This window comes from Pecten maximus, chromosome 6, assembly GCF_902652985.1.
Source record: "Pecten maximus chromosome 6, xPecMax1.1, whole genome shotgun sequence".
NCBI classification, from domain to species: Eukaryota; Metazoa; Mollusca; class Bivalvia; order Pectinida; family Pectinidae; genus Pecten; species Pecten maximus.
Genome location: NC_047020.1, coordinates 38,080,789 through 38,106,826, shown reverse-complemented (window position 1 = coordinate 38,106,826; position 26,038 = coordinate 38,080,789). Strand labels below are relative to the sequence as shown.

General features: G+C 35.4%; 2 protein-coding genes across 3 annotated transcripts; one reads left to right on the top strand and one right to left on the bottom strand.

Moving 5' to 3' along the window:
- Positions 1-155: 155 nt before the first annotated feature.
- LOC117329707 (tetratricopeptide repeat protein 29-like) lies at positions 156-10,101 on the top strand. Its single transcript, XM_033887787.1, has 10 exons — positions 156-231; positions 1,664-1,892; positions 2,388-2,611; positions 3,593-3,781; positions 4,368-4,583; positions 5,434-5,519; positions 5,986-6,077; positions 6,721-6,844; positions 7,710-7,944; positions 8,362-10,101. Exons 2-10 carry the CDS (start codon positions 1,675-1,677, stop codon positions 8,496-8,498), a joined length of 1,521 nt encoding a protein of 506 aa, XP_033743678.1. The 5' UTR covers positions 156-231; positions 1,664-1,674; the 3' UTR covers positions 8,499-10,101.
- On the bottom strand, positions 8,641-26,038 carry LOC117329706. 2 transcript variants are annotated; one of them, XM_033887785.1, is made up of 17 exons: positions 25,882-26,038; positions 24,485-24,613; positions 23,811-23,953; positions 23,344-23,451; positions 22,881-22,994; positions 22,186-22,338; positions 21,504-21,712; positions 20,735-20,893; positions 19,517-19,677; positions 18,488-18,631; positions 17,810-17,952; positions 17,112-17,228; positions 16,375-16,488; positions 15,876-16,028; positions 14,910-15,118; positions 14,227-14,385; positions 8,641-13,090 (listed from the first exon to the last, which is right to left on the bottom strand). In XM_033887785.1, exons 1-17 carry the CDS (start codon positions 25,926-25,928, stop codon positions 12,926-12,928), a joined length of 2,427 nt encoding a protein of 808 aa, XP_033743676.1. In that variant the 5' UTR covers positions 25,929-26,038; the 3' UTR covers positions 8,641-12,925. The 2 variants fall into 2 exon arrangements, with proteins under 2 accessions (XP_033743676.1, XP_033743677.1); XM_033887786.1 differs by having other exon boundaries at positions 24,485-24,610.

The following is a 26,038-nucleotide window of genomic DNA, read 5'->3' as shown; positions in this document are numbered from 1 at the left end:
AGAATAATACAATCCTCTAATATACATAAGAAACACAAATGCAATATTAAAAGCATAAACTGAGTTTATATTTTAATTGTTAATGATTCGGTAGAATATTTTAAATGTTTACGTCATGGTGATATGTGTGTGGTTTACGTTTATTCACTGCGCGGCTAAGGTTGTCCTAGCAACGAAAAACTTATGGCAGCCGTTGACTTACCTTGTATATCGTCGACTCTTGTTTAGGAGGTAAAATAAGCCTTAGTCATGCCACGGATTCACAAAATAAGAAAATGGAAAACATAAATATACATTAATTTATCTAAATCAAAGTTTCATATGTTATCGCATATGTATTTCTAGCTGATATGATTGAAATTGAAAGTTGTTCTCGATCTAGTTTTGGTGAATCCGAAGAATGTTGACTAAAGTAGACCCTATAGCACGCTGCAAATGATATGATATTTGAAATATAACACTTGCAGTATATATGCCTAATTGTGTTGATATAAATTGATGACATTATTTGTCGGTTATTTTATGTTGTCATTTACTGACATGCACATGTATGTACTGCACATCATCAAGTTAGGAAACAAATTTAGTTCGTTGTTTCATTCTCATATCACTGCATACTCAGTACTGTACTCAGTTCAATACTTCCAGTATGTGTCTTAACTTTCTGACGAAATATCTAGATGCAAAATTAAACGTATTTGAAATATATCCAATGTATATATCGTGTATCAAGAACGTGACAAACGATTATAAATTACTCGCAGTAACTAGCCTACTAGATCTACAATATATATTCATATTTGTGTGAAACAGAAACTTGTTTTCAACTTATTTAGGCCTACCTATGGAATTATTCATTGGATTCGAATTTCAAATGTCTAGCAGTTCATCTTAAAACTTTCAGTCGTACATTGCTTGCTATAAATCAGATTAAAATACATATCATCATTATACTCCATGTATGTTATCTACAGCAGTGTTATGAGAGACATAATTAATGTCTTTTATATTGAACAATATTATACAATGTGTCCTTGGTCCATATTCCGTATAATCCATAAACAATACTTATGCTCAAATACACATTCTGTACGTGCTCAGGATCAAATACTTTGGGTTATAAATTACATATATAAATTAAATACTTTTTCATTGATTTGAAGGATTTCAGAAAGACTTAAATTCAGATATTATTTTCAATGTTTTTAGTTGTTTTTTTTAACTGACATTTTACAATTTAAGCGAGTTCAAAGAAAACTGGGTTGAGCACAGTTTACATGTATGAGAATTATTGCATGCAGGTTTCATAAATAAAGGCTCAGGTATTTGTGTTGCTTTATAATAGAAGCATACAAAAACAATTTGATCCCCAGAATGTAGAACTATAAGCATAGCATACTGTAAAATGAAAGCAATAGCATACATAAGCACAGAGCTATGACATATACATTAAAATATCAACAATACAGGGGTTTGACAGCTATAACAGTAATTATGATCATTTATGATAACTAAAATATTTCTTTGTGCAGAAAAAATGATAGTTTTTAATTGTATGTCATTACTCTGGGTGGTCCCAGTCCAACTGACTGACATGCTTGTCTATGATGTTTAGGGTATTGTATAGTTATTCTGTATTGACATTGATCTGTTTATGTTTCAGTGAGGGCCACAATGGCGGCCACTCTGCCGCCGATTAATGGGTCTGCAGGGAGCAGGAAAGGGCAGAATGTACAACACTTCATGCCCTCCCCTCCTAAAGGTCCACCCAGTGGAAAGAAGCTGAAACCCCTACGTAAAGTTCCTGGTTCACCCACAGACAGGGATTTATTTGTTAAACATGATATACTCCGGCAACAACAGCCTGATCTTTCTAAGAGGCAAACAGCCGGGTATGTTTCTGTTGTACATTAATTTATACTATCACCAAGATATTTTCATGTCAGATTGGAACAATGTATATAAATAGTTGATTGTGTCTTACATCTACATCCAGTTAGAAAATTGCATATATACTTCCAGGATTCAGTTCTTTACTGATTATAGATTATCCCAGCATGTATTTTCAATACCTCTGAGATTGAACAGTCCTGGGTTTGTGCTGGGTATCTAATAAGTTGGGTCCTAACTCAATCCTTTTCAGATTGAATGGGGCCCCTTGTATAATTTGAAGGGACATCCTGATAAAGTATGGGGTCCTTTTTATTTTCTATGCTTCAAAAGGTTCTTGGGACAGCTTCAATGTGAAGATATCTTAAAATCAATTACTGCAAGATTTATTATCAATTAAATACTGTACAGTTTGTATTAATGTACATCATATATTTTGTATTAACAATTAAGTTTATATTTATGCATTTTAACCTTTTCTTTTTTTCTGATTTCAGTTACAGGAATTCATACAAGCATAATTTGTGTTTGGACATGCTTCAAGAAGGCTACCATAAGTCATTTAGTGAACTTTTTGCATTAATAAAACAGCAAGAGGAAGAGCGCTTTGAAAGAGGCCCAGAATCGATTATGTGGTCAATGGCTTTGTTAAAAGATCAACATTCAAAATTGGACATGTTAAAAACGCATTTAACTAGAGCAGAGGAAGCCTACAGAAAAGGTAAAGATATTTCCATCATTTCAATAAAGTAAAAAACTTTCTAAACATTGTAACATACCGTATTTGCCGTAATTAGTGCCCAGGACTCTGGAGAAAAAATTACTGCAGAGAGGGCGCTAATATTAAGGTAACTATTCTGTGTTATGGACAAAAGTCTAAAATGTCAGTAAGAAAAAAGTTTGATGAATTTTGACCAGATGTTTAAGATTGAGGGGGAGTCTGGCTTTGATCACCAAAGTCTTTACGTATAAAATGTAAGTAACATGACTTATTTTGAAGTTGTTTCATAATTAGGAGTAATTTTTTTCTAAATAATTTCAATTTCTTCACTGGAAAGGGGAGGGGTGCTTATAGGGGGAGGGATGCTAATTGCCGTAAATACGGTATGTATATAGATAAGTATACCATCAAAGTATGATCTCATTATTTTTCCTAGAACATCCATTATATGTTTTATTTGAAAAGAAGATAATACTAAAGGGTAAAGAAAGCTGTAATTTCATAACAGTCATACAGCCATGCATATATTACATGAATATGCTAGCATATGTCAAAATTTAGTTTTTGATACAGTCATCATATTTTAAATAAACCTATATGCTGCTTAAACTGTTACATCTGAACAGCAAATAATTTTCCACAATGTATGTCATATCAAAAAGAAGCAAAAAAACAGTTCAGTATGGTATTAAATTTGCATTTCTTTGAAAATGATAATTTTGTAAGTGCCTCAGATGAGTTTGTTTCAAAAATTGTTGGGATAAGAAAAATTATTAGCATTTGGTTTTAAAGCAGGTTCATGATTTTTTTCTTTTTTGTAGATTTGAATCAATAATGATGAAATAATTTGTCTGGAATCCATTTTTTTTAAATCTATAAAAGAATTATAATGTGTAATTGATATCAAGTTAACTGTAATACAAAGTCATGATACTGTTTAATTATTTGTAGGTAACTTAAACTTTGTTGATAACATTACAGGTGACTTTTCTGAAGTATACAGAAACAGGTATGAGTTAGCGCGGTACTTCCAGTCAATGAAGGACGATAAATGGCTAGCAGATCACTTCTTTACAACCTGTTTACAAACAAGTATGGAGGTCAAAGGTGACAATGGAAAAATGAAGGCCCAAGGCCATTACAATGTAGGAGTGTCCTTGGAAGAGAATGGTAAGCCTGGGATACATGTACCATATTTATCTGCATATAAGCTCCTGTCTGCAAATAAGTCCTTGCCCATAAATAAGCTCCCCCACTTATTTATTTTTTGCAGAATTGTCAATTTTGAAAGAGTAGGCTAAAATGGTTCACAAATAAGCCTTTTCCAAGCTTTATTACTGAACTTTTACACTTGAGGGGGCTTATTTGAGGATAAATATGGTGATAAACTTTTACAAAAGTTTGGGAAGGAGCTATTTAAGGACAAGTATGGTACTCAACTTTCACACTAGGAGAGGTGCTCATTTGAGTTTAAATATGGTACTGAACTTTTACATTTGGAGAAGAGCTTATTTGAGGATAAATATGGTACTAGACTTTTACACTCATACAATCTGGATACCTGTATAAAACAGACCTTCAAATATAATGTTACACAATAGAAATTTCTGTGTAAACTGAACCTGTACAATCTGGATACCTGTATAAATCAGACTTTGGACTACTTACCACATTGTATATTGCACAGTCTCCATTATGCTTGTGATATAAAACCATGTTTTATACAAACCTCTGGTGAACTTTTTTACTATCACAGGCGACAGCTACGAGGCAGTGGATCATTTTGAAGCATACTACAAATTAGCTGTGGATCACAAGGAGTGGATTACAGCTGATGATGTAACGTTCCACACGGATGCCTGTTTCAACCTGTGGAGAATATACACTGCCATCAGCCTGATCCTGGAGCGACAGGAGGAGTTGGAGAAGGCACTGGATTTCCTTACCAAGGCTCTCAAAATGGCCAAGGAAAGTGAGTAGTGTACATGCAGTGTCATTTGAAATCTCCCAGTTTTCCAGTAATCAGCTCATTTCTGGTAATAGGACCACCCATGTCTATTGTAAACTTTATTCATTTGACAACAATTGCAAAACAAGTTATAACAACTTATATTAATCATGCTTGTTGGCCCGATTTGAAGCGCGTGACATGTTTTAGTGTGAGAGGAAACTGGAGTACCCCAGGAAAACCTACATGGTCGGGCAGGTGTCCCCTTACCTTTTCATGTCTGATTGGTGAATTGAACCCCAGTTCCCTAGGTGAAAGACAAGTGTGTTGTCAATGTGCCACCCAACTACCCATACATATTGCTGTTTAGTGAAAATTATGTCAAATGCTGTTTCATTTTCCTCCAGTAAGCCCACACACTACTTTGAATTGAGTTTATGTGTTAGCCTCAGGTCTTATTACAGGATAAATATTTTGATACATTGTACAATGTTTTCCTAATTTCTCTAGATATCAATTTTAAATACAAAATCAAAAAAGGTGTAGCATTTTCAGGTATATTACTGATAATTTAACCAATGATATTACAACCAAAAAATGAAAAACAAAATTTAACAAATTTAACAAATTATTTTGTAATGTAAATTACATTACAATAAAAATGCTTATTGTATTTTATCTTATACATGTATGCCACTATTGGAAAATTTTCATTAGCTGCATATTTGTTTTTGGGGGGGGGGGGGGGGGGGGGGGAATCAAATGATTTTGTAATTTCCAAAACAATTTGGATAATATTCAGATTGTGACATTATTCATTGAATTTATATGACATTTTAAGTACAGCAAGTGAACTAAACATTCCCTACCACAGGTAATGACAAGACACTGGAAGGCCAAGCTTCATACACACTGGGTCTGACACATGAGAAGTGTGGTGATGGCAAATCTGCACTTGTGGTAAGTGTTTTAAGTTACTGTAAATCTGCCATGCCGTTAAAGTTACCAATTATTACTCCATAGAAATTTGCTATAATGTTCTTTTTTTTTTCTTTTTTTTTTTAACCCTATGTTTGGGACAAAATCTTCCACACAATAAACATCAAATATTCAAACTGTGATTAAGAGCAGAGAATGATGCCATTTCCACAAAAAATATTAAATTCTCATTTCAAACCTCAAAATTTAATATTAAATCCACCTACTTCCTTTTAATCAATTAATTTATAGAATATGTAGTCTTGCAGTATGACAGGATACTCATAAAGTTATTGCATGGAGACTTTTGAAAGATAAATATAAAATGTCTACAATATTACACTTTAAGAAACATCAATATTTTATTCACCCTAACAGTGATATCAGTACATTAATGAGTATCATACCAGATAAAACACATTGAATAAAATATGAAAATTTGTTGCAGCATCTGAATAACTTCCTTGACATATGTAATGAGTCAGGTGATAGTGAGGGGATAGGAAAGGCATGTGATGCTATCTCCAAGGCCTATGCCAGGTACGTATCACAAAATTCACTCGTTCATATAATTTCCAGTTTTCATAGTTTTAAATTTTGGCATGATTTTTGAGTTCTACATTGAAATAATCACAGACAGTTAGATTTTATGTTGATTTTTTTCTGATATGACTGTCATTCATTTACCTGTAAATGTCATCTGACAGCATAATCATATCTTGACTGGGTATTAAAAAATGAAAATAAAAAAAAAACATTATACATTGTACTAATCATATCTTTATATAAAAAATGATTAGATAATAATTTTAGAGACTTTTGATATTATAGTGAGAATGAATCCTAGCTAGAGAAAAGCAATTTCAATCAGGGCTCCATGAAAAATATATGTACCAATACATTGTATAATTTCAGAAAGAATTAAATTAATGATGATTTATGAGAAATAACTTACAATATGAATATGCCTGTTTATTAATTATGATTACCGATTTTCTGTTGTGAAAATTTTCTGCCTGTTGATTAATTCTGATTACCGATTTTCTGTTGTAAAAATTTCCGCATCCATACACTTTAAACCTTTGAGAAGACGTCATTGATTTAAGATTCTGAAGTATAACTGATATAATTATAAATCTGTCTAATATCATTGTTTTACTGATGTTTTACTTTCATGTTTTAGCCAAGGTAAACTGGAGGAGAGTATTGAATACCTGAGAAAGTTTGTGGAGGTTACAGAACAAAGCGGGGAGGAGATAGCTTACAGTCGGGCCTGTCACAATCTCGGAAATATCCTCAATTCATTGGTAAGTCTCAAGTTTACATGCACCAGATTTTATAAGGGACAGGCATAATCACATATAATTAATCAAATCAATTATCTTTAAATATATTTGTGGTTAACCCAACAATAATTTGAATACTGTGAATTTATATATATCATCTCTGTTTGTAAATTTTGTTTTAGATTTGTTTTTGTACTGAAAGCATATGTACATATTTTGTAATTGTATCTATTGTAGTTTCTGTATGTTATTTTCCATGGAAAATATTGTTGGTGGGCTAATTTGTCGAGATTTGATGACATCTAAAATTTCAGCAAATCAAATTAACTCTATGTCTACAGATTCAAAGCCCTGCAGTGTCAGCTTAAAAAAAAAAGTTTCACAAAAATTCATTTTGTCTTGAGCAAAAGATACCTTTGTCAAAATTAGTCTTTTAATTTTTTATTCCCATAATCAGTACATGTCAATGCATGTTTAATATGATTGAAGCCCCACAGGGACCTTATGTAATTGGCACAAATTTCCCAACCCATGGTATATATTGAATCATCTATTTGTATTGTATAAATATATGCTTAGTCCCTCAGGACAAAGCTGGAATCCTATTACTCACAGAATTAATATATACATATTGTAGCAAAATAAAACCTACATCAATCCAGGGGTTGAGCCAACGCCATTACTTTAATTTAGTTTTTGTGGTTCCGTAGACATATCCTAATGAAAGAAAATTCAGCTATTTATATCCTGAGCTTGTTGTGATTGACAACTATTCCTTGAATAAAACCTCTGTATTCTAACACCTGTCTAATCCAGCTAATTTGTCAGATTAGTGGCAATTTCATAAAGTTCTTAAAATATCATCATGATATATATTTCATTTCAGGGTCGTTATGATGAGGCTACAGATTATTTCAGTAAAGCTTATAATATTGCCCGCACACTTTCCGACAAAGAGGCCATCAACACGAACCGTGTCCAGTTTGGTATTGCTATGGCCCACAGAATGATGGGAGGTTTTCACGGCCATGTGGTACTGGAACATAGAAATGCTCTGGAGCGCATGATTGAGTGGAAGAGTGCAAGGACTGATGATTTTGAGAAACCATTCCCTGAACCAAGTAAGTAAACACTTTTGAACAATATTGCTGTTTATTTGTTCTTAACAATAATTTGTGTGCTCCATTTAATTTCTTTAAAATAATTTGAAATTAGAAAATATTTTTGATGTTATCTGAAAGTTATTTTTTGCTTGTATCATGATTTTTTTGTTATGAGTTTAGTATAAATTGTACGCATGCCTGGTAATAAGCCCACCCATGTTTTTTGTAGGTATAATAAGTTAAAAGTCAAGATGCTAACAAGAATTATTGAAATAAAAAAAACATAGCATAACTACAACCGATGTCACCCTTTTCTCAGCAATAATAAATTGTAAATAATTTTAATTTTTTCTCAAACTGGTTTTTTTATGCAAAAATATGATATTTCTGTATAGGTAAAGTTCTAATGATTTGTCTTAAATTCTGTATGAACAGAAGAAGAAGAACCACCAAAGCCTCCCACACCTGCCCCTCCCGCCCCGGTGGAGCCCGAGTCAACACAGGAGGAGGTCGACAAACCTGAGGAAAGGGAAACCACCATGACTGAGGATACAACCACCATGGACAGTTGAGGCGTGGAGGTTGTCCAACCACTCCCATCAACTGGGCCACACCCGCCACCCAGGGTAGCCGAGACGTGCAAAACATACAAAATACATTGTCTACAAGGACATTGACCTTGAGAATTTTTTTGTATTTTATGTATCACAGCCCATTCCTAAGTTAAATGCGTGCTTCGTTTTGAAAGCTGACCATATGGGATCTGGATGGACTGTAGTTAAAACTAAGAAGGTATACCATTTACCAGGTATATTGAGGAGTGAGATTATTGAAGGAAGTGGGCAGTGGGGGTCATGAGGGAGGGATAGTTTTCAATCCTTTCATATAAAAAATTCAAATTGAATTTTCTTTACATTTTTACTTTGCTTTTCTGCCAAAAAAGCATCACTACATGAAAAAAGATAGCATTCGATATTAAATACATATGGAATGTATATTTGAAAATTTTTTGTATAAATTCGAATTTACTTTTAAGAAAACAATATTGATATGAAAAGCATATGATGTGAAAATTTAAAAAAAAATGATAGTTTTTCAACGGATAATTAATTAGAATGATGTCACTGTCCGAAAATTGTCTTAAAGAATTTGTATTCGTGTAAAATAGGCAGCATGTCGGCCAAACAATGATGTCTTGTTAGATTAGCAATACCATTGAATGATAAAATACTGCTGAATTATCTCCCTTGTTTTGTCCAAAACCCTTTATCTATAAACTAGGAATTTCAAAATTTATATTGTTTTATCAAGAAGATCTCAACTTTATTTCTTTCAAACAAATATTTTCATATAGCTACCAGGGTATCGAAGTTAACCATGCAAAGCAAATGTGCAAAGATATAGTGCTCTTAGGAAACACAAACGAATCATTACTACTCATGAAAGTGCAAGTTTGGAGATTCTTTGACAAGCATAACCTGGAACTGTGAAATGATTTTGAATGAAAATTAAAAAAAAAAATCATACCAGCTGAACGATCGTGTTGACCATAATATCTCATCTATGATGAGGTATGTATGTTAAAATAATGATATAGTCATTCGTTTGTACTGTTTTTTCACCATTGTATGAAAACTGCTGCTCGATAATATACTGCTGAAACTGCTGTTTATATAAATATATGAATATGCATATATGTTTTGCATCATCAATGATATACTTTCTTATTTTTTTTATTTTTTTTTTCTGTGTCAAGTTTATGATCATTCAGAAAGCATACATGTGCATGAACAATCATGTATATGTTTTATCCTATATGTGAACACAAAATGTTGTAAATATAAAAATAAGTAAATTTCAAATGTAGATTTCCATGAAAAAAAAAATTGTACCTGTATATTCATCTGATTTTTAAGAAAGAGAAATAAAAACAAATTTTCATGAAAATCTGTCTCGTTAGCCACTTGTAAGATTTTCATGAAAATTTACCTGATGGTTTTTATTGATAAACTTTTTAGGTATGCAAAAGTCCTTCTGAACATGAGCATGCCGGAGATTTAGAATTGAAATTTCTATCAAAGTTTGTAACTTTACTTAGTACTGTTCGTTAGCCGCCTTAGTAAGTGCCTGATCTTGAGTTTAGTACCTGACTTGGCTGTTGTATTTCTCAAAAAATAAATTAAATAAATAAATATAATAAATAAATATTTTTTTGGAATTTAAAAAATCAACAAAAAGAAATATTCAATATATTCTCAAAAATATTTACATATAAAAAAGCCATTGTTTGAAAGTCTCTGGTGTTGAATATATTTTGATATTTATTTATTTATTATTTATTTATTTATTTGAGAAATCAAGGCCTCTGGTGTCAGTGTCCATGCTGCGGTAATCTGTTGAAGACCATGAAGCATTAACAATATTTTTGTTCATTCTTTGATTTCTGCGGGTCTTTTTAATGGAGATAAGCCATCAAGCATCATTGTGATATTTTATTACTTATTTAAGAATACATGCATTTTTTTGTAAATTAAATGTTATGTATATTATCAATTTATAAAACGTACATAAAATTATAAATAAAATAATGGTACATGCAATGATTTTTGTTGATTATTCTTATGGCAAACAAGAGGTCTAATAGACCTGCAGACAATAGACAAAAGACCTATCCAATATACATTCTATCTGCAGACATTAAACAAGAGGTTAAATTGACATGTTGACCTTTTATCATGAATCAATCCTTTGAACATCTTTCTATGACAACTGACCTTTAGTTAGCCAAGACCTAATTTCTCAGTCGATATGAGTTAAGTAGCAAAATGTATGAAACATCGCAGAGGGGCCTTGGCGCCCACCACTGAATTACGGTGGGGAATCACGTGGTCTGAAGTTGGTGATTATCACGAACTCAAAATGGCGGCCACCAGTGCAGAAAGCATTAAATGAGGTAAGTCACCCTAAAAAGTAATTACATAGTTACGAACATACACTATACCATAATCTAGCTATATCCATATACCTCATTTGTGCTTGAACAGTCCGTAGTTTTCAGTAACATTCTGACTCCAAAGTTTCGAATCTGAGCGTTTCATAAAAAGGGAAATTTAAATTACAGACAAATGAAGAATGTTTGAAATTGCTCATTTTTCTTAAATAGGCGAGATGTCTCGGATATCTTTACACAGCTTTGTTCTGTAGGCTACTATTGAATGATTGATTGATTGATTGTGTCATTTTGGGCCAAACGCTATTTAGCCATGGACGTACATAGTATATGGAAAATATCTTATGTACTGAACACTAAGCACCCATTACGTAAAAGTGGTGATTATTTATGCAAAATTTGATCATTTTGCTCAAAATCATTTGCTACGAAAACTGATCAGTGCCCGTGGAATTTATTCAGCTTTTTACAGATTCAAGAATTGGAACGATTGGCCGAGATGTTTTGAAGAAAAGTGATTCGCAATATGGTAGCCTGGTATTGTTAACTCGACATCATCTCGCTACGTCGTTACTAATTTACCTGATTTATCTGATCTTCGGTCTGTATAAGTTATGAGCTTCTAGACCACCTTTATTCTTCTATACATACTCGAAGGTGTTGTGGGTATATAAACTGATATATATACAGTACAGCTTCCAATTCAATTCCATATCTGTAACTTGGAAGTGTTTACAGGTAGGTCTTCCCGTTTAAAAGGTGTGGATGATGGGTGTATATAATACATATTGAAAACTATTTTAACTGTGTGTTAATTACCAGATACAAGTGTCTATGGTGTGAATATAATAGTTAAGATATGTATGTCGAGTGAGGACCGCTTCCTTCATGCGACGTTTCGCTTTGGAGGGTGTTCACCAATGTTAGGCTTGATTTGTAATAGTTTATTGTTTGTTTCCAGAGACTATCGCTGCTGTCAATGGTCCTGTATATGGCAGATTTAATTGACGGTTTGTACACGAAAATAATAAACCGAATTACATATCTACAGGTTAATTATAAAGAACCATTGTTTCTTAAATATGAGGAATTTTAGTTCTGAACGACAAATAAAATCATTTCCACCAGGAACTGCACATGGTATTTGTTTGGACGACCTCTTTCTGGCAAATTAAACGTATCTTTCAGAGTTTGTTGTAGAACCCATGTGTACTACTTTTGATGTCTATTTCCGGATAAAGTTTATAACGCCACCGAGTTTCATGTAGTCGTTCTCGCATGAATCACCATTTATACCTACATTCGGAGACTGTTTATTACATCAATCAGTTTCATGTAGTCGTCTCAACATGAATCACCATTTATGCCTCATTCCGAGACAGTTTATTACATCAATCATGATCAGTTTCCTGTAGACTGTTTATTACATCAGTCAGTTTCCTGCAGTCGTCCCAACATGAATCGCCATTTATACCTACATTCGGAGACTGTTTATTACATCAGTCAGTTTCCTGCAGTCGTCCCAACATGAATCGCCATTTATACCTACATTCGGAGACTGTTTATTACATCAGTCAGTTTCCTGTAGTCGTCCCAACATGAATCGCCATTTATGCCTCGTTCGGAGACTGTTTATTACATCAGTCAGTTTCCTGTAGTCGTCTCAATGTGAATCACCATTTATGTCTACTTCCGGAGGAGGTTGTTTATTACATCAATCTGTTTCCTGTAGTCGTCCCCACACGAATCACCATGTATGCCTCATTTGGAGACTATTTATCACACCAATCAGTTTCCTGAAGTCGTCACAGAACTCACATATATCACTATTGACGCCTACTTCCGGAGACTGTTGATTACACTTATTAGTGCCCTGTAGTCATCCCCACATATATCACTATTGACGCCTACTTCCGGAGACTGTTGATTACACTTATTAGTGCCCTGTAGTCGTCCCCACATATATCACTACTGACGCCTACTTCCGGAGACTGTTGATTACACTTATTAGTGCCCTGTAGTCATCCCCACATATATCACTATTGACGCCTACTTCCGGAGACTGTTGATTACACTTATTAGTGCCCTACAGTCGTCCAGTTCATTGTACACCTGTATGGACAGTCGCAGATACAGTTGACCTTGTACACAAAACGCCTGTGTTTGTATGTCGTACTTGGCGTAAAGGTCGTCTACAAGGCGGACAGCATCCTTCTGTAAGATGAAAACAATGACATAAATGTATATTAATATAACATTTAAGCTAGTGAAATAAAAGAAACTCATGGACTGAAATACATACTGAGAGTTGTTTTTTTATGAAGAAACTAACACATATGACAAGTGTGACCTTGAAGTAAGCCAGGGTCATTCAACTGATCAAACTTTTCAGTTTTTTCCAAGCATGCCACTTTCCCAATGTCATAACCCTTGGCCTCTTATTGAGGCCAAAGGTCATGCTATTCTTTAAAGATTTTAACATATTTGACCACTGTGACCTTAAAAGAGAGAGGGTCAAGGTTATTTATTTGAGCAAAATTGGTAGTCCTTCATCCCAGCAAGCTATTGGACAAATATGACTCTGGGCATCTTGGCTATTGAGAAGTCAAAATGTAAATTGTTTACGACGCACGACGGAAAACGCCAGACAAAAGATGATTGCAATAGGTCAACTGAGACTTCATCTCATGTGACAGAAAAATGTTAGGTTGTAGCATTTTGAAAAATGATTGAATTCTTTTGATGTCTTCATTAAAATAGTTTTTGTATGTTTTTCTGCATCAAGCAGTCCAAATTACATAAAGCACAAACGCATGTCTTATTGTCATGAACATTGTGACAGTTACATAAATATGTATATAATCATAATAAATTACATTATCATTAAAGGCAACTATTTACAAATGCCGATGATTTTGTGGAAATTGATTTCTTCTCTGAGGTAACGTAATTTGAAGCTGTGATGTTTACTTTATTGAAAGAAAACGAAACGCAATTAGAAATTGCCCGGTTTACGGGAAATAAAAAGATTCTATAGAATGTAATACTGATGTAATTTAGAGATAGGGAACCACTCAGTTGTCAGTGAAAACTTCAATTACACCATTATTACATTCTATACCATCTTTTGCTAATTGCGTCTATATTTTCTTTTTGTATATATGATTTGATACATCACTATAGTACAGTGCGATTGCGTATGTGTTAAGTATCATTTGCCGACGATGACAAAGATAATAATCCAATCGGAAAACCACTCGAGCCTTTCCGTCATATCTCGGAAGATATGACGTGTACGGAAAGGCCCGAGTATTTTTTTTTCCCCGATTGATAATAATTGTATCACTGACCGCTATGCCATCGTAATCCTTGAGCAGTGGTAGTCTGATCATCCGAACACATGGCGCCTCCATAGACTTTGGAATGGCTAATGTATGTGTTTCCCAGCTAGAGACCAGGAGGTCAACTGCTTGTTGTAGCAACTCTGTGTTGTACTCTATAACCTTTCCCTGATTTGAAAGAAAATGTAAGCTGAATGTAGCATTTTATGATTTAATAGGTCGACATGCAAGTTGCTTTGAAAGAGCTATGTTAATACCCTCCCCCATAACTATTTGGTTGTACTACCCACGTTAGAATTTGATTCAGCGTAAAATCTCAAAGAAATTGTAGGTTAGAATACACGAAAAGGTCACATTTTCAACATACCTTTATTGACTTTAATGAATAGTCAATAGGATTGGACATCAGGTATAGTCTAGTACCTAGGTCCTCTCCTTATAATAAGGTGACAGCAGGTGGCAAGAAACATTGAGAAAGGGGGACGTAACTCATTGTACCGTATGTTAACAAACTTGTTCAGTATTTTTCAAGATGATATCAGTATGTTCAGTAAGTAAAACACATATTCAAATAAAACGTAGATCTCAAATTGGTATATTATTGCATATTGTAGCATTGGTACTTGGAACTGAACTGGTGTCAGTATACGGTTTTGACATTCCCTTCAAGTAATCAGTAATCGATAAGTTACCATTCCACCGATGTCTTTACAGAACTGAATAGCATGTTTCAATGTTATGTACGGCGTGTCATCCCGGTATCCTTGCTTAAAGAACTCGTTTGTAAGACCTTGCTGGTAGTTGTGTGATGTCACCAGTGGTTTTATGAGGTGACGATGAGCCTTCTTGACGTACAGGAAGCCACACCCTCTAGGCGTGAATGCCCATTTGTGGAAGTTTCCTGCAATGAGATGTGTTGAAATCATTAACTTCCCTGCAATGAGATGTCTTGAAAGCATTAACTTTCCTGCAGTGAGATTTCTTGAAAGCATTAACTTCCCTTCAATGAGATTTCTTGATAGCATTAACTTCCCTTCAATGAGATTTCTTGGAAGCATTAACTTCCCTGCAATGAGATGTCTTGAAAGCATTAACTTCCCTTCAATGAGATTTCTTGAAAGCATTAACTTTCCTGCAGTGAGATTTCTTGAAAGCATTAACTTCCCTGCAATGAGATTTCTTGAAAGCATTAACTTAAGTGTCAGAGGATTTATTGTAAACATTTTTTATTTCGTTTTAAACATTAAGACAGACAGAGCTTAGTTTAGTTTGTTTTGTTAATAAGGGGTTTAACGTCCTCGCAATAGCCAGTGTTATGTGAGGACAATTATCAAGGAGACCTCTATTATTTAAGGAAAACAAAGTACAGAAAGACAGAAAAGACACGATTAACGGACAAAACAAAGACTCCAAGTGTTGCAAGGGGACAGCAGATCTATTTCAGTCTTTTTAATGTCACCTAAATAAAAGACACGGAAAAATTCCTAAATTTGCAAGATGTCCACTTTTAGTCAACAAACGGTGAGTTACAGCAGGCCTCATTCTTTCTCCGCTCTTGCACGGGTTAAATTATCATTGTCCTACTAAAAAGGCGAAACTGTTCATAATATGATGTTTATGATGGTAAATGTACAAATAGCATCTCTAGATGCACATACCGGAATAAAAGTCTGGATCCAAAGCCTTCATGTCCAAAGATACCTGCCCAGGCGCATTGGCTCCATCTACTAGCACCATCACGCCAATCTTCTTACACATGTCGACCATCTTTTGGACGGGAAACATCAGAGCGGTCCGACTGGTGATATGATCTGCAAGGTTGAAAAAACACTTCAACCTTATAACTCTACAGCACACATAGTAAAGTACAAGTACTATAAAGTCCGTGTAACTAGTAGATCAGTACCAAAGTTGATGTGCACTCTCTAAAAGTTTCAATTTTAGTCAAGTTTCCTAGCTGTGTAAACTCTCGATTGCTGTGCACTCTCCAACAGTTAGACCTTCAGTCAAATTGCCTAGCTGTGTAATTTCTCGATTGCTGTGCACACTCTACCAGTTGGACATTCAGTCAAATTTCCTAGCTGTGTAAACTCTAGATGAGGTTACAGTATCGACCACCCGGCCACAAACCTTGCCATTACAAGTAAGTTTGCTTACCTACGACAACCAGTTTAATATCTGGATGATCTTTTAAGAATTTGCGATGCTCCTCAACCAAATCGTCTTCATTGTCGATAGGAAATGATATTTCCAAAGTGTGTGCTTTCATACCTTGAAAAAATCCAATTCCATGAACATTAAATAATAAGTTGATAAAAACGTGTATTATTGATACACCCCTATCACCACAGGACCATAAAGTTATACTTAACCATATGTCTGTAAGAAACATTTTGCTCTGACAATTACTTAGATGTACATTATTATTTTTTGTGTGGATATTTTGGTTGTAATAGTGACCTGAGCACGTTTTACAAGGTTCTGTTCATCGGCCCTTGGATAATACTTGGTTGTCGATTTGGTCTCAGTGAAGGAGACCTAAACGGAATTGTATTCATCGTGTTCATTTTTATTCCTTTTTGATTGGTCAACTTTTCTTAATTTCATAGATTCAATGATATACAAGTGTCTATGACATCCATACTCCTCACCATTGTTTTATACAAGTGTTGAATTGATGGTTGGCAGGGGTATCGGTTAGCCTTCACGACTTTCAGTTCTAGTGTTTCTAGCTTTCATCGATCTTATGGCATTAAAACAATTATCAATAAGCATAAACACATTAGATATTATCTCTCTACGTGTTTTCTGGTTTACAATCTGTACAACTCTTTGTATGGATAATACTTCGTTAAACGCCATGGACCCAAATAAGGACTGTGCTGTGTAATAACCTTTCTGATCAGTCGATAAATAGCGGCACGTGTTCTGTAATGCTCCGAATGAGTTGTCTGTAAACATCACGGCATCGCCAGGTTTAAACGGGTAGGTCTTCAAGATCGAGTTAAAAGCTGTAATACAAAAAATAATGCAACTCCATTTGAATCTAGACAATGATACCTAGCCCGAGTTTCCTCTGGTACCAGACATGGTGTCAGGGCCAAAGGAAACTCAGGCTAAATGATACTTTGCCAAGACAGTTGTCTTTTTGTATAAAATTCCTAAAGTGCCGTGTTTGTACTGTTTTTTTGATAACATCATTATGAACAAATCGTTAAAATTGACAAAATTAAGGGCATATACCAACTGAAGAAACAATTTTATGAAATGCTATTCTGCAAGGAGAGCAAGACCAAATGTTCCACGAGTTAGAGCGTCTTTTGATGTATCCTGGACACACGCCACCCAAATTTTACTTTAATCGAAATTCTGTCGCTTTCGCAAAGCAAGAACAGAAGAAGTGAATACAAATCAAAGTGCAATAAGCAAACAAGTGTTGGATGTTCATATCACGCAAGAGAGAAAATATGTCCCCGATGACATTTATCTAAATTCTTATCATTGATGTAGGGATCGGACCCTGCATTTAATTTTTCGTTTTGGGTTACAGGAACGTGTCAAACTCTTTACCTTGACCACTTACAACACTAACCTGTCGTTGCATTCTGAACAAACACCACGTCTTCGGGATCAGCGTTGACGAACCTAGCTGCACAATCCCGGGATTCGATCCACATGTTGCGTACCTTCCTGCGCATCCAATCGTCAGGGTGATCATCGATTTCGTCGATATATCTATAAAAACATTTGTGAAACCATCACACGGTTGCATAATGATGCGATAATGAAAATAGAAAATAGAATCCGAATAAAACTAAATGTGAACAAGAAAATCGATCTTATGATGCGAATATCCATTCACTGCCGTTTTCTGAAATCACTTTGATAGGTGTCATTGTGCTGAACTGATTCCGAGACGAGAAAATATGTAACTCAAGAGACAAAAGCAAGGTGCTGCCGAAAACAGTAATTTCAAGACATAGTATAGATCTCGCCCACAGTAAACCACACTGCGACTAACACTGAAATGCCGTTGGATGAAGTATAACTATTACGATGCTGACGAAAAATTTGTTTTCAATGGATTAAACACATTTCATTTGTAAATATACAAATAGGATCAGATAAAAGTTTAAAACTAAAAATCCGTCTTCTCCTGTAAAACATAAATGATTAAATATACATATGACCGCATTTTTTTTTAGAAACGAGGAAGTTTATTACATTGTAGTGCCGATCAATGATCAATTATCAGATTTTACCTACGTACTTTAGGTGAATTTCTCGAACTCGTTTGGGAATACTTCCTCTTGCCGCATTGTTGAGAAATGTGGAGCCTTTCCTCAGAGAAAACTCCGCCTCCCTGATAGGATGTCCAAATTGCGTCACGACAGGTGACGTCTGATTGGATGTCCTGTAATAACACGTCGACATAATATTCGTGTCAAGTACTGATAAATGTAAGTAGTATTACCGTGATCTGCAATTATGTGCTTGTATTTATCCAACCGACTTTCAGAAACAGTTTCACAGCATTTGAAAAAAAAATAGGGGAAAATGCTGCAACTTAAAACGCGTTAGAATAACATTCGAACGAAATATATTTGGGAAGTCCCGCGCCATGCAATATGAATCGAAAAACTTACTGACAAAATGAGTATATATGTGATAGTTGCTATGAGTAACAATATCTGTTGGTCTAGAAGATATTATTAGATTCTTCTACAATTTTTCAACTGGGTCCATGGTCCATTGAATTGGGAATTTCTACGCGACAAAATGTGACATTGGGAAAAACAAAAAATAGCGAAATTCATACACATTCAGTTTTTCTTTGAAAATATTGCCTTTACATTATTTTTGAATTCATTTTGTTATCTATAGCTGTTTTCTATTTTTTAAATTACCTTAATATATGTTTTGTTATATAAAACATACTTAATCATTCAAAAGTGACTTTAAAATTTTCAGTGTCAAATTGGGAATTTTTTCAATGATTTTTTCAGGGGAATGTGTCCTTTAAACGGACCCTGTTTTTATTGTAGGAAAATCCCTGAGTTAGTAGAACCGACTGATACGGGAACCCTATTTGATATGACCGTTTTACTGGACAGGCAGAATACATTAATGTCTGGTTGTAAAATCATTTTTTTATTAACCAGGTTGATCATTGTACGTATGTATTTAAACCACTTAACATGTCAATTTCATAGATTGATTATATTGTGGTTAGAAAGAGTAACCAACATCTCTCCCCATGGAGGGATTCAACATAATTATACATCTGTACCAATCTTACTCTCGCATTTCCCGGATCGCTTCTATAAATCTGTCGTAGTCTGCTGCCGTGTTGTAGACATTAGCGGAAAGTCGGGCGTACAGATCCCCATCCACACACACTGTTGTTGACTGTATGTTCCATCGGCTATATATCTCGGCCATCAGCCGCTCTGAGTCGGTCTGAAAATGTGAACTAAGCATAGTCGGATACTCTGCTGTTGTCCATTGACTCAAACGACAAGAGTAGATTTGTCGCGAATGACCGACGATGCCGGATAAGCATTTTCATGGAAACGCCAATAGATTCACAATATATTGTCATTAAATGACAGCTATGAATTAAGTCGTCTATATTATAGAAACCCAAAACGAAATGTTAATGTGTCGATATATACAATATATATGGTGTTCCGTTGGAGCCAAATTTCAAATATCGCTCCATCGACCTAAACGCGAATGAGCGAAAACACGATGGCGTTCAACGGAAATGTCTATTTATGCATGCTCAGTCAGTCGATCTTGATACACGTGCTATCAACGCGAAACACTGAAGAGAAAATGAAGCTGAATTGACCAAAGATTAGCCACAATGTGAGAAATGAACCCATTGAAAACAGAAAAAAGAGACCAAGATAATTAAGAAAGCTATCGGAACTAAACAAAATCAAGGGTTCTGTCTTTCTTGCCCTCAAATTTTGTGACTGTTTGATCTAAATCTCGCTCCATAAGTCTTTCGCTTTTTCGCTCCTTCGTCATCGTGTTTTCGCTCCTTCGCCATCGTGTTTTCGCTCCTTCGCCTTTAGGTCGAAGGAGCGAAGGAGCTATGTTTGAAATTTGGCCCTAACGGAACACCATAAATATCTCACCAGTCCAGTTTCGTCACTATCTAGCATCTTGTTCATCTATTGTGCTCAAAGCTATACTAGCTTTCAGATCATGAAGACTATTTTTGAGACTATTTAAATATAAAAGTTAGAGGACCGCGCCTTTGATGGTTTTGAATTTGGTCACAGGCGCTTGTTTCTGGTAATGAACACCTGCAGTTAAACCCAATATCCTCGATATGCACTATTGAGAATAATGGATTTTAACTCTGGTTTAATTACTGCTAGTGATATGGTCCAGCCTTTCCCTATTTTGGATTTTGCAGCACATAAGCTCAAAAGGGGCAAACATATCCGAATATTGGAATAGTGGTATACTGATAACAGTAATGCTTGTTTAAAATTCTGATTACTTGAGATGGTGCAAATCCAGTCAATTTTGGTAGTTTGACCATCCTCATACAGGGAGCTTCCATCTCCCGAGGAACAGGAAGTTTAGCTGTGCCCCATTCCGCTACCATCTTACTTGCAGCCTGGTCCAGTAAGTGTGAACAGTAACGTGTTATCTCCTCCTGTAGTCGAAACAAATCCAAAATAGTAACGGACATATTTAATTAGCAGTAGGATGACACTTTGAATACACTTTAAAGGTCCTATTGGCGTTTTACAAAAGCTATCTCAATACAGGTATGTCAGCATGGATTTATAGTTTTAATATGATTTATATTTGTAAGCCTGGTACATTACTAGCCGCATATACCACATGGCGAGAGGGATATTCTCTTAAGTTCGATCGGTTGCGTGTAAGTCTAGTAAGCCAGAGGCCCCGGTTCGATCCCTAGCGGAGGTAGTGACTTGGGTTTAAGAAATCGTGCGCTCTGCTACATAAGCGCCCATGTAGGGACTCGGGAATTATACTTCGTGTTACTTATAAAAGCATCGCTGTAACCCCTGGATACCCGGGACGAGTTTTTCCTGGAGGGGATCCGGAGTATATGTTACCCTGGTAAAAACTAGCCGCAATATACCGATCCGCTAGAGAGATAAGCTTTTAAGCTGGATCGGTTGAACGTGTGACTAGTAAGCTAGAGGTCTCGGGTTCGATCCCTAGTGGAGGCATTGTTTTAAATTGCATTGCCATCAGTATAACGTGTTTTTCTGTATTGAATATTTAAATCATACCATTCCACCGATGTTGTTGTAGAATCGCAAAGCTTCCGGTAAACAGAAATATGGGCAATCATCACGTGTCCCTTGCATAAAGAACTGTAGAGACAAACTTTTACTGTGATTGGTTGATGTTACTAACGGACACGCCCATTCTTGGTGATCTTTCTTGATGTACAGTAGAGCGCACCCACGGGGTGTGTAAAGCCATTTGTGGAAATTCCCTGTGAATAATTACCAGAATCAGTTTCCAAAAATCGAAATGTTAATGTGCTTGATTGTGTATTATTTGATATGTTCATTTTCATTTGCTAAAATTGTTGTCATCCTTTCATAAAATTATTTTCATTTGCTAAATATATCTTCTTTGTTATGTTGGTTTTGCTTTCTAGTAAAACTGCGAAATGTTTCTAAAAGAAAGGAGTCTGTTGAATCAAGATAATTTCTTATTTGAACTCATCATTGGATTATAACATTTAATTTGAAGTACCCATGTCATGTTGGATTATAACATTTAATTTGAAGTACTCATGTCATGATAGCCATAAAATAAGATACTGAGTTTGTTTTGAATACATGTACTGTCCGTTTTCATCTCTAGTGCGGTAAAATTAAAAGCAGTGAGCAATGGCATGATATCCAAATGTCAAATCGGTGAAGATGGATTTCAGAACAAAGAGTTAAAATAATATCACACCTGTATAAAAATCGGGATCAATATCCTTCATGTCAATCTTAACTTGTCCTGGCGCATGCGCACCGTCGATCATGGTAAGAACGTTGTGGTCCCGACACGCTTTAATTATCTTTTTAATCGGGAGGTATAGAGCAGAGATGCTTGTGATGTGATCTATGAAAGAAAAATTAAATAAAAAATGGTGATTCGAGAAAATTTTAGTTCGCCGAGATAAGTACCATTATATGATAGAGTCAACGCACGTTAAAAACCGGACCGATAAAAATAATTGCTTCCAAATGAAAAATATGTTTGCTATACATTTTAAAGTTACGAAATTACACAAAAATTACAAAAACAAAAATCACAGTCATTCATGTTCTACTGTAAAACAATCTACCAATCACAGCGATTCTAACGTCATGATGTCTGTTGATATGGTAATCTACCAATCACAGCAATTCTGACAATGGGATGTCCGTTGATACTGTAAAGTATTAACCAATCACAGCAATTCTAACGTTGGGATGTTCGTTGATATGGTAATTTCTACCAATCACAGCAATCCTAACAATGGGGTGATCGTTAATATACTACAAAATAACCTACCAATCACAGCAATCCTAACATTGGGGTGATCGTTGATACTGTAAAGTAACCTACCAATCACAGCAATCCTAACATTGAGTGTCCGTTGATACAGCAAAGTAACCTACCAATCACAGCAATCCTAACATTGGGGTGATCGTTGAGGAAGTTGATGTACTGCTGGACGATTTCATCTTCTGATTTGATAGGGAAGCAAATATCCATCGTGTGTAATTGTGCCCCTGTATGAGAATGGTATCAACATGTCAGCAACTCCATGGTGAATATATGATTAACTGTGTCAAATGTTATATATTTAGGTTGTACTTCTTCATTACACCTATTTATATTAGAAACAATGTTATATTATTCCGTCATTTGTAAGATAAGACGCATTTGAACAGAGTTATGTGTGACCAAATAGATTACCATCACAATTACATTAGAGAATATAATGACTATAAACAAAAATGAAATAGATTAAAAATGCTTGATATGACCAAGTCGTAATTTGAGCTGTTTGTGTAAATGGGAGATTTTCACGGCGACACCAGTAGGTGTCGGTATAAACCCCCGCCATACACCACCCACCCATGGAGATATGGTGAGCTGTGTTCTGTACGGCTCTATATGTGTTGCTTGTGACCATGATCGCTTCAGTCTCCTTCAGCCTCAGTGCCTTTAATATTGTGTTGATACCTGGAAGGCAGAAAGTGGTAAATATATTGTATTGTCATCGTAATGTTACTTTTGTTACGAAGATTATAACAATTACCGTACATTGAGGTATTTTAGTGATTATCTTATTTTAGCGCGTTTCGCGCTGAAAGCATGTTAGTTCACCAAAATAAGTACGTCACCAAAATAAGTACGTCACCAAAATAAGTACGTCTACGGAATCGTATTACGTACAATGTAAAATACATCATAAAACAGCTTATTGTATACTTCGTTTGGCTACTTTTTGTTTTTTTAATTATAAGCATTTAATGTTTCAAAGCATAAACAGGTTTCGACAGAAAAGAAAACATCTATCAGTTTTACGGTTTCAGTGTTACCCGTAGTTGCATTCTGGACCAGGAAAACGTCCTCATCCTCCGAGTTGACGAATGCTGCTGCAGCGTCCCTTGCTTCCATCCACAGCCTCTCGCTCTTTCTCTGGAACCAGTCATCCGGGTGTTCGTCCGTCACGTATAAATATCTGGAACACCATCATGTTAACTACATACATATCGCATGTGATTATTGTTATCTGTGACATATTACATGTTATTGTTTCCCATCTGATGATTTTATTAGTCACAGATTTCCCTGTCAGTCACCCAGGTGTCTAATACTTTTTTCGAACAATCAAATGCCTTTTTTACAAAATCATATCGTTGACTGGGAAGATTATTACAACATGATTGACAAAGAGTCACATTTCAAGCGGGATGAAGAAAGCAATCCGGTTCCGAATCGGGACGGGGGGGGGGGGGGGGGCATCATAGACTGTCGCACATCTATGATCAGGTTATGAACAAAGCGTAGCCGCACTATGTTTACAGTGTCGACGGATATTTAGACAACCCATATACATCGATACTCGAATCTCTTTTGGACGGTAGTTTGAGTTTGAGAAACAGCATGAACCTGAAATTGGTTTTTTTTTTTATTGTTTTTATTTCAGCTAAACATCAAAGTTAACAATCTCGTGTTTTGAATCTGTTAGATATCTCGTGTCTTTATTTACCTTTTCTGAAGTTCCTTGACACGTCGAGGCACCATGCCGTATGAACCATGGTTGATAAAAGTCGCCCCTTTCCTCATGCAGAATTCCTTCTCTCTGATGTCTTCTCCGAACTGCGTACTTCCCACGCTGCTAATGTAATGGGCAGAGATATCATACGCATATTATACGGAACAAAACTTTGTTGATATCACTATGCAAGCTTTTAAGCTTATGTTATGTATGAAATATCTGATGAGGAATCATATTGTGGGCCATGCCAGTAAGCCATAGTGTATGAGAGGCTCGGTTTGATCCCAGGCGTCTGTTTCTGGCCTGTTATTTATACTAAGCAGATACAGACGCCAGTGGTTTCATGAAGGCGTTTTGAAATCGGTCAACAATTCAACAGCACTCGGTTTCGTTTTTAATACCCGCGAAGGAATATTTTTCTGGTTTATTTTCTGATTATCAAATTTAAAGTTAACATCTCTTACGTGTTCTCTGTGATTCCGTTTATATATGCGAAGGATTAATTTTCTGTTATTTCTGATTATCAACTTAAAAGTGTCTACCTCTTACGTGTTCTCTGTGATTTTTCCATAAAAGGTATCAACTCAATCTATAATCCATATCTTACAAAGTTAATCACAAAGTGTTCACAATCTGTTTCCCGTGTGTCTGTTCGCAGACGTCTAACTGAACCGTTTTGCTACGTAAGTGCACAGAAAAATGATTTCCTTAATGTGCAATGTTAATGAAATACATTTCAGGACTTGTTGCTAATTTCACGATTTCGATGACAAACACCTACAGATGGAAACATATAAGGAGAAAAAGTTTCGAGATATATTTACTGACGAAGACCATTGTCAACGTTATGGTCTATAGATACTCCATGTCCTGGTGTAGTATGATGCCAGCATGCTCGTCGATATACTTAGTGGTTCCGTTGTCAACACCACAGTTCTTAGTCTGAGAATGTGGTTTAACCCAAATTTAACCTATATTTACGTGGCGGGTGTCGTCGGTGGAAATAGATAAGACGCTTACTTTTCCGGAACATCTGGACCGTCATAGGTTTTTACTTAGAATTAAGATTTTGTTTACATAACGAGTATTCTCTGTTTGTTTTATATATTTATTTGTTTATTAGTTTGGTTTTTTAGGGGGGGGGGGGGGGGGGGTAAAATAAATAGGTAAAAATACATAAACACGTGTCTGGTAATATAAACGGAAGCTATCATTTTCTATTTATAGTTTCATAACGTAGAACAAGGTCTCCGGAGCTTATCACATGTTCGCTCCTCCCCTTCGCCCTACTGCCTCACATATATACACTATTGTTATCAAATAGTAACAGTAGCTTTATCCCTATAAAAAGATCAATATCGTACGTAGCGGTTCTGAGTAACACTTACCTTAGAGGCGAAGTTCCCTTTACACTCTCAGCAGCCATGACCGACATTTTAATTTAAACTGCGGATATGGGTTAACAATATATTTGTCTTCTGTGTTACAGAGTACGACGCTGAGGATAGACACGTTTCCTCCACACAAACATATTTATCCTCGTAT

Coding starts and splice junctions, on each gene's coding strand:
- LOC117329706 (XM_033887785.1), bottom strand. CDS start 25,928: ATGTCGGTCATGGCTGCTGAGAGTGTAAAGGGAACTTCGCCTCTAAG. Junction 24,614..25,881: donor AAGGGAACTTCGCCTCTAAG/GTAAGTGTTACT, acceptor CCATTACATTAG/CAGCGTGGGAAGTACGCAGT. Junction 21,713..22,185: donor TGATCCCGATTTTTATACAG/GTGTGATATTAT, acceptor AATTATTCACAG/GGAATTTCCACAAATGGCTT.
- LOC117329707 (XM_033887787.1), top strand. CDS start 1,675: ATGGCGGCCACTCTGCCGCCGATTAATGGGTCTGCAGGGAGCAGGAAA. Junction 2,612..3,592: donor AGAGGAAGCCTACAGAAAAG/GTAAAGATATTT, acceptor ATAACATTACAG/GTGACTTTTCTGAAGTATAC. Junction 6,078..6,720: donor ATCTCCAAGGCCTATGCCAG/GTACGTATCACA, acceptor TTCATGTTTTAG/CCAAGGTAAACTGGAGGAGA.